Source organism: Perkinsus marinus (genome assembly GCF_000006405.1).
Source record: "Perkinsus marinus ATCC 50983 genomic scaffold scf_1104296956402, whole genome shotgun sequence".
NCBI lineage: Eukaryota > Perkinsozoa > Perkinsida > Perkinsidae > Perkinsus > Perkinsus marinus.
The window spans coordinates 14,521-23,861 of record NW_003207513.1 but is presented as its reverse complement, the minus strand read 5'-3'; the positions used below and the strand labels follow the sequence as shown (position 1 = coordinate 23,861).

The 9,341-nt window shown below is 43.7% G+C and overlaps 2 protein-coding genes and 1 non-coding gene across 3 annotated transcripts; all 3 read right to left on the bottom strand.

The window, feature by feature from the left end:
- Positions 1 to 1,978: 1,978 nt before the first annotated feature.
- Positions 1,979 to 2,050, bottom strand: Pmar_PMAR015449. The gene has a single exon. It is a non-coding gene; the product is annotated as a tRNA-Pro (tRNA).
- A 1,728-nt stretch (positions 2,051 to 3,778) lies between these two features.
- Pmar_PMAR015447 (hypothetical protein) lies at positions 3,779 to 5,443 on the bottom strand (the record flags this gene model as incomplete). The annotated part of the gene is made up of 7 exons (XM_002775176.1): positions 3,779 to 3,794; positions 4,057 to 4,167; positions 4,218 to 4,249; positions 4,364 to 4,500; positions 4,548 to 4,644; positions 5,226 to 5,283; positions 5,334 to 5,443. The coding sequence occupies 7 exons, from the start codon at positions 5,441 to 5,443 to the stop codon at positions 3,779 to 3,781; spliced, it is 561 nt and encodes a 186-aa protein (XP_002775222.1).
- Positions 5,444 to 6,266: 823 nt separating this feature from the next.
- Positions 6,267 to 7,205, bottom strand: Pmar_PMAR015446 (conserved hypothetical protein; the record flags this gene model as incomplete). Its single annotated transcript, XM_002775175.1, has 6 exons — positions 6,267 to 6,284; positions 6,331 to 6,581; positions 6,626 to 6,691; positions 6,773 to 6,948; positions 6,991 to 7,084; positions 7,133 to 7,205. 6 exons carry the CDS (start codon positions 7,203 to 7,205, stop codon positions 6,267 to 6,269), a joined length of 678 nt encoding a protein of 225 aa, XP_002775221.1.
- Positions 7,206 to 9,341: the final 2,136 nt, after the last annotated feature.

Genomic DNA, 9,341 nt, shown 5'->3' with positions numbered 1-9,341 from the left:
AAGGTCGCCGGATCGATCCCCGGTAAGGACACTTCTACCCTTCAGCACTCCACTTCACCTCTTTCCCTCTCGACCCTATCAAATAGGTCTTCCGCTTGAGAATAGGCCAACACTAAAGCCTCTCTCACGCCGGAAGATACTAAAAGATATTCTTCGCTGTGCGGCGCAAACAATATCACCTTCCGTAGTTTTCTTGAAAATTCTGGGGACTCCTCCAAAGCCTCTGATGCCACCAACTCGTCCTACAAATTTCAAAACTTCGCGATAGTATTTCTAACAACAAAAAAATTCGTTCAAATTGATCACGTGATCGATTATAACCTTCCGAAGTTCTTCCATCGGCGGTTTCAAAATTACCCTCTTTCCGCTCGATAGAATATCAACACGTATCTGAAAGTGGGAGGAAAACTCCGAAATTGGTGATTTTTCACCCATTACATCCGGCAACGTTTTACTAAACGTCTGAAGCCCTTTTATCAGCTGTACTTCAACGACGGCTTGCAACTGTCGGTCTAAATGCGCTCGCCACAACAGAGTCGAAGAATCCTAAAATATCATATCCGCCGAAAATTTCGCACAAAAAAACACATAAAAAACTAGCGAGTAAAATTAAAATATAATAACATAATAATATAATCTAATAATTTTCCTCAAAAATCACAAAAATTTGACGAATTTTGAGGAAAAATTCAAACTTTTCCGATTCACCTTCTCCGAAGCCCCGACCATCTCAGCAGCAATTTCAACCTTCCGCTGAAGCTCCGACAACACCGATTTCCAACGCTCCCCTTGCCGTAGCAACGACAACTCACAAAGGCCGATAATTCCACTTAAAATCTGAACACGGCAATCTCGCTACGCCCAGATGATCGATTTCATCATCAACCCACCTACCTGCTCATGTGTCGACCTGAGATTGTCATTCAACTTCTTCAGTTTTCTCCGTCCCTCTTCAGCTCGCTCAACAAAAATGCAAAGTTGTTCGACACCCTTCCAACTGGAAAACTTCGATTTCGTCAACAACTCCTCAAAAGCGAGAGCCTCTCTCAAGAGCATTGGTTTTTGAAATGGTAGAAGATCCAATGAAAGTTGATTATAGAAAATACATACTTCCCTCAAAGACACCGCATACCGATAATATCTCTCCCCCGCCTCCACCTCCGCCGAGAGATTCTTCGTTAACCTATACCCTGCATTCGTGAACGCCCGAGCCTCTTGGGTAGCAAGGAGTAGTCTACTATTAAAAGTAACTTCAAGATCGCCCTCCGAATTCGTTGCGATCACCGCAGCCGATGCATCCAACCAAACCGACGAGGAAGAAGGAGTCACCTCCGCACACCATTTCTCAAAAAGCGCATCCCTTCGGCTCTTCATCAACCTATACATTTCCCGACACGATGCTACCATCTCAGCTGCTCCCGACAAATCGCGTAGGAAGCCCGAAGTCGGCATCACCCCAGAGGCTATCAAATCCACTCTACCCCTCATCAACGCCAACTCCCTCAACTCCTCCAAGTATCCCTTCGACCTTCCGAGAGCCTCTTTTAGCTCCTCCAACTCCCTTTGCAGCATCATCAAAATCGTCTGCCTCTCACTTTTCAGATTGTCCCTCAGAATCGGAAAGTCCATCATGGATCCAAACCGTGCGGTGACACCAGCGACGAGCGTGGCCGTGTCACCACAAGGGACAGCAAGCTGTTCATCAATCAATGGCTTCAACCTCAACACCAAAGGCTCCGCTCTCCGCGCGAACTTACCGAAAAACTCCCCCCAGAGGGCTTCAGAGTAATCACTCACTCCGAAGAGGCCTCGGATATCCACAACGGAGAGCTCTTCTGTGAGAGACTGAACCTCCGCGACGGTGATGGGAGACGTCGGGTCGGCGGCTATTGATCGCAGTTGCTGTTGTTGGAGTTGTAGGGAGTTAACACAGCGCAGTCTGTCCGCCAGACGGAGAGGAGAAGCGAGAATCTGAAAAGGGCTGTGCCGAGAATTGAACTCGGGACCTCTCGCACCCTAAGCGAGAATCATACCACTAGACCACACAGCCACATACAAGTTTCACCAACAACATGACTACCCTACCTCTTTCGTAACCTCCATTGAACACTCACCCAACAGAGACCCCTCTTGCACACTCTGCAACCACCTCTCGGTCACCTACACCACTAAAATTCAACAACCCTTCGATAGCGCAACCAGCGTTAGAGGAATACATGCTCTTCTTCCTCAACTGAGCTCTGGAGTTTCCTCGCTAATTATACGCATTCGCGTAGAAATATACAAAAACCAATCAAAATTCCCCCCCCCCCCCGAGCTCACTTTAAGAGCTTCCCTAACAGCCACCGAAGAGGCCTTCCTACCCTTTCCTCCAAAAATACCCTCCTCTCCTCCCAAACACCACGACACTTCCGCGCATATCTTATACGATACCGCCCAAACCAACCTATACAGCAACAACTACGTCCACCCAACCTAATCCGTATCTTACCTCCTCAACCTCTGGATCGGATACCCAGGCTTCATATTCTCATCCACACACATACCCTCCAAGAGCGGCACCAACCCCTCCACCTCCGCATAGAGAGCCGATAAAGAGCGTGAAGACGCTGATCCTAACAAGACTGCAAAATTCTATAAGTTCGGAAATTCAGCGAATAACGACATCCACTTCGACTGAATTTATGGCAATCAACTTCTACTCCAAAAATCTATTCAAGGCCGACGTCATCGAGCTTGTTTTAAATATTGCAGAAATATTCAAGTCACACGATGAAAATCCAAACACTAATATCTCATATTTTTATAAACTACTATTATGACCATATCACAATACCGATAAAACGATCTACTCAACGATATATATACACTGTGTGAGAAAATATGCACATTGCCAACTACATGTGTTGATGAAAATATGAAAATCCTACGGCACTTTAGAATTCCTTTCTAAAATTGCTACCCGAATTCGTACGTAAACTCCTATAATCAATGAGGAAACTACCCAGCTTGAGAAAAACAAACATACATTCCTCCAACACTGGTGTCGTAAGACCGCATAAGAAAGTATTGTAAAATCCAGACATGAAAATCTACTTCCCAAGACCAAGGATAGAGCATCGATATTATCGTTAAATCTACGAAATTAACATTTCCATCACGAAAACTAAACCACATGCTATAACACAGTTTATCACCTCTCTCCCTTTTATATTCAAAAATCGTCGGCGCGATTTTTTGGCATTCTGAAAGCCCCTTGACAATTTCCAAGACCTGATATCAACAAATTCCAAATCAGAGAAAATTCATCTTCACATAAACACTCTTATTTTTCAATTTTCCACCATAGAACTTCAACTACAAACGAAACCCTTCTAAAAAACAAATTCTGAATTTCGCACAATTTCTCCTCCATGCAAAACTGAGCCGAAACCGTCCCTCGCGTCGGTTTCCTCCTCCCCACCCTTTGGCCGCCATCCTTGCGTTGCTTCCAGTACGCGACCTCGTCAAAGGGTATCATAATCTAACAGAAAACTACTGTGTAGAAAAACCTACTCAACTGCATACGATGATGACAATAGGAAAATGCGAATTCCCATATAAAAAAACCAACATCACAAATTTATCATACAAAAAATCGCAAACCACAATTTATCTATCACTCCCCAAAACCACAACTATTCAATTATATATAATTAATCATTACAGATATTATTAGGTGTTTATATACGAAATATTATAATAACATGGTATCAGTTATGGTATGAGCCTTATATTATTAATTTCCCATAAACCTAATAAAACATAAATAAATAATCTACTACACCAGCGCACATACTCCCCATCTGTCAGTTTTCACCAACTCATCGCTTCGCCGCATTAATCTACACATCCACTTTCCTCAATGAACCCATACTTTTGAGTGCTGTTATGCGCATAGTAAACTGCGCTCGCCTTCCCCACATAGATTTCTCTACGCACGCCAAGTAAAAAAATAATTTTCGGCAAAAAATGTTTTTGAAACTTTTTACTCGGTCTTTAAAACCAAGCAACGACTCGACGTATTCAACCAAATCGATTACATGATCGATTTCATCCTCTCCAAAGTTGTGCCCCTTCTGCGACTCACGAACTAAGCCTGCTTCCAAACCGGCGATCAACTTCTCGCTGAAAATACCAAAACTTCCGGAAATTTCACAATTGTACACAATCCTTACATCGCTCCGCCAACCTCGGTGTCACCCAGTAACTGAAAAAATTCGGGAATTTCTGAAATTTTTTTCTAGCAAAAATTTGCGCAAGTATATCACACCCTCGTGGACCTCATCCGTATCTTTCCAAGAACGACCTAAGATACGCCCACCTTCGAATGAACCTCCCTAAGAACACCCTCCAGCCCCTCCACTGGATCGTCAACTTTCAACGTAGTAGTGATCACTCGAGCCTTCATCGAATCCGCTGATATCTCACCAACACCCATCTTGATGAATACGATCACAACTGTTGAACAGCAAATCGATCACGTGATCGATTTGGCAATAACATACCTCCTGTGGCAGCTTTCAGATCATCGAATTTGGTAGACAGAATCACATTACGGAAATCGCCGGTGGTCTCCAGTGAATTCTCAGAGGCAAAAAGAACCTGAAAATTCGAAAACCAAAATCGCTAGATATTTCAAAGGGACGCAACGAAAAAAAGAAGAGGAGGGAGTTCGATCGACTTGACAAATAATTTTTCACTACCAAAACTCGAAAACATTCGGACCGAGTAATCGAAATTTACAGGAAAAAAATCTAAATTTTCATAAGAAACTTCCGAAAAAATTAGACCCGCCAAGGAGCAAAGAAGAAGTCTTATCGAGAGAATGTAAATTCCTATACCGATACGAAAAATGACCTTTCAATGTTACTCAACAGTGTCGTTGGAATATATATGTTTGCTTGCCTCAGCTGAGCTCAGGAATTCACATATGGCTACTCAAAAGACCAACATAATCTCCTCAGAATTCTCTGATTGCCACCAACACACGTAGCCGCCCACCGAGCTCTATTGCGCATAAGTGAATTTTACAGTAATTTTTTTGGGAAAAATGGGGAGATTGATCTTATCGAATCCTGTGTATTTTCTACTGCGCAACTCTGGAAAATTTTTACGCAAAATTTTGGTAAAATTAAATTCATGACGATATTCAGGTGGAATCACACAACGACCAACAAACTGACCTTAGAATTCAGATCTTCCAGAAATTTCTCCAACTCGCCATTCGACCCAGGATCGGACCTAATTTGAATCTTACCAACCCGACCTCTTTTGTATCTTCCTCACTCTACCTGAAGATATTCCGATACTTTTGACCAATACCAAGCAAGGCCATGCACGCCTCTACGATGTACTCCTTCCTAGGGTCGGCTTGGATGCTCTTCAAACGAGGATCAGTCATCTCAATAGAAAAGTGATGAACCCGGCAAGCTGATCAGAAGTATTTTCATGGAGTTCACATATAACATTGGAGTTTCACCACCCTAGTGATATGAAAAACAATATTGAAAAATACATTTCACAACTACTATCTCCGCGAATATCGTGTTTTTCGCCGAGTTTTACGCCACTTCACGTAAAGCGGGTTGTGAAACTCCAACATAGAATAATTTCGATATTGAATATTTCAATACATTTGTACTGATCGAGGGCAAGTATACTTGATATACATTTCATACTAGTAATAAATATACTATATTTAGTAGTTTTCAATGTAATTTTATAATAGTCGAATCTAATATACAACTTATACTCTACCATATATATAATTCAATTAACAATATACTGAAATTTTCACTCTATTGAACTTGATGCTCGCTCCCCCCACCTCGGAATCTCACACACGAATTCGGGTATAACTCTACAGAAGCCAACAATGATTTCCGAAAAATCCTTGAAATTAACACCAACACACTTAATCATATGCATATCTTCCCACTGTATTTATAAATCATCGCTTTTGCTCAGTAAACAAGTCTACCAAATATCTTCCTTAGCCGATTCTAATCAACACAAACGTCAACTTCAAACTAGTCCGAAAACTATTTTCTTTAATCATTGCGACAACTTTCATTTCCAATCACATGTAAGAGCCTCCTCTCCAACACCGAGCTGATCCAGCTTTGACAAGATCTATTCATGCTTCCTAAATTAACTTAAAACTCAACCGTACTTTTTAAATCACTGAAATAAACCTATATCATTCTCAGAAACACTAATCTCTTCTAGTTACCACCAACAACCTGAACCACAACGAATAACTCAAACAAACCGAATTCGATGGCCTACGGCTTTCAATTGGGACAGCCACCTCATGTACTCCCTCTGTTCCTTATCAAGAGCCGTAGCATCAATAAAGTCACACACCCCATCAGTGAGACCAACCTCGGCAAGATACTCATCAAAAGCCTCTTGCATGTTGTCATCAAGATCCTCGAACTCGGGACCGTTATAGCTCGACGCTGATTCCTTTTCAGCAACCGAAGTAAACGCCCTGCAGTTTCCAATCACATAACGATGACCTTCCCCAGCTGCTGTACCTGAACACGCCATTACACAGGAAGAGAATTTCCAGAGTGCTTACTGCAGTAGAAGATGAGGCCCTGTCCAGCCTTATTCTCGATAGTCACAGTGAAATCAGTAGCCTCAGCTGGTTCCATGTTCTCCTCAGCTTGGGGATCTTCACCTATGAATCGACATCGAAGGTCCACTAACAAGAACAACGACTTACCTTCCATACCATCGAAGCCAGCATCGTTGAAAGGGCTGGTTAGCTGCCACTCAATGACGGCGGTCTTATCTCCCGGGAGCTGCCTGGTGATGCTCATATTTACATCACCTTCAACCTCTTCGAATTTCCAAGTTTGATCGGCCAGGAATTGCTTGCAAATAGCGGGTTGCTCGTAACTGATGAGAATACTCCATAAAAGTAATGGTGATCTTTCTTACGATTCTTTCTCATGTTGGAGTTCAGACCCCAGAGACTTGTTCAACTTGGCACATGCAGGACTCGAGAACGCCACCGAGGACATCCGCATTAGACCTAAAAGGAAGCTTATGTGAAGTGGAGAGTAAAGCCAAGGATACTCACCCAACGACCTGGCAGCTACGGCTCGAGTAGCAACCACGGGAGCATACTGGACGGCAACTCGAGAGATCATCATGGACAAGAGGGAAAAGAAGGTTGATGCTGAATGGCACTGAGCTCAATCGAGTCAATTAATGAACCACCAACGAACAATAGCCTCAATTCAACTTGCGCGTACGTGCTGTTGCCATACGCTTGCGCCATACTAATCGATATTTGTGTTTTGCAGCGCATCTTCTCGCGAAGCTTAAGATTGGAAACCTGATGACAGGTGAAGCAAGGGATTGTTCTTCTGCCTCTTGTGGATGGTGTGTTCGCTATTGAGCGTAACCGTTTAGCAGAGGAACCGCAGCAGTGAAGATTCCACTATGGAGTAAGTGGGGTAAATTGTTATAAAGATGCCATATATGGGGATAATATCGAACACACCATTATGGTGTCACCATATAACACGCACCAATATTGAACACACCATTATGGTGTCACCATATAACACACATTAATATTGAACACACGTCAAATAGTGTATAAAAATGTTATTTTGAATACACAACAGTATATAGCCGCCCCTACTGTAGTAACGTATCGTATCAAGGCATATCTTAAGGTGGCATAGCCGCCCCTACCCGAAGTAATGTATCGTATCAAGGCATATCTTAAGGTGGCATAGCCGCCCCTACCCGAAGTAATGTATCGTATCAAGGCATATCTTAAGGTGGCATAGCCGCCCCTACCCGAAGTAATGTATCGTATCAAGGCATATCTTAAGGTGGCATAGCCGCCCCTACTGTAGTAACGTATCGTATCAAGGCATATCTTAAGGTGGCATAGCCGCCCCTACCCGAAGTAATGTATCGTATCAAGGCATATCTTAAGGTGGCATAGCCGCCCCTAGCGTAGTAATGTATCGTATCAAGGCATATCTTAAGGTGGCATAGCCGCCCCTAGCGTAGTAATGCATCGTATCAAGGCATATCTTAAGGTGGCATAGCCGCCCCTACCGAAGTAATGTATCGTATCAAGGCATATCTTAAGGTGGCATAGCCGCCCCTACCGAAGTAATGTATCGTATCAAGGCATATCTTAAGGTGGCATAGCCGCCCCTACCGAAGTAATGTATCGTATCAAGGCATATCTTAAGGTGGCATAGCCGCCCCTACCGTAGTAATGTATCCGATCAAGGCATATCTTAAGGTGGCATAGCCGCCCCTACTGTAGTAACGTATCGTATCAAGGCATATCTTAAGGTGGCATAGCCGCCCCTACTGTAGTAATGTATCGTATCAAGGCATATCTTAAGGTGGCATAGCCGCCCCTACTGTAGTAATGTATCGTATCAAGGCATATCTTAAGGTGGCATAGCCGCCCCTACTGTAGGAATGTATCGTATCAAGGCATATCTTAAGGTGGCATAGCCGCCCCTACCGTAGCAATGTATCGTATCAAGGCATATCTTAAGGTGGCATAGCCGCCCCTACCGTAGCAATGTATCGTATCAAGGCATATCTTAAGGTGGATAAGGATATCCAAGTGTCCACTATCATGCGAGTCCAGTGGACTCGCAACTGCCCACGGAGCGAGGCCCCTCGGTCAGTCTGTTGGCCTACCGAGTCACTGGGTGAACAGGGTTCGTAACTTGAAGTCTTATCGAGTTCGCCTTGCATGCTTAATGTGTTATACATCAATGCTTCACATTTATTCTATGTGTAACTTTCGAACACGAGGTTAGTCGGTTCTTGGTTCGCGTTTCTGCCAGAGAAGCGGATCGGTAGTAAATGGCTACTTGGAACCCCGGTTCAAGTGATGTCGAGCAACATTCCAGAGAATCAACAAAATCTGCCTACGAATATCTGTTGAACAGATATTCGTGGTAGCGAGACTGAGAGTCCTCGTTCGGAGAACTTAACAACGCGAGCTCCTCCCGGACGTCGTGCTTCTCGTCCGTCCTAGCGGCCTTTCGTGGCCTCTCGGAAACCAACCTGAGCGAATTCATTCTCCAAGCTTGGACCTTAGACTCTAAGGGTTAGAGCAATCATCAGAGCCAGCAACGGTCGGGATTTCCCGACTCGGGAAAGCAGAGTTGGCAAGAGCCTTACGAGTCTCCTTCCACCTCCCTGGAAGACTTTCTCGGACTATGAGCATATGTGTAATCATTAACACTAACATTCGTACCGTACGAATCGTACGCTATTTGGCGCACCTCTTGAGCCTG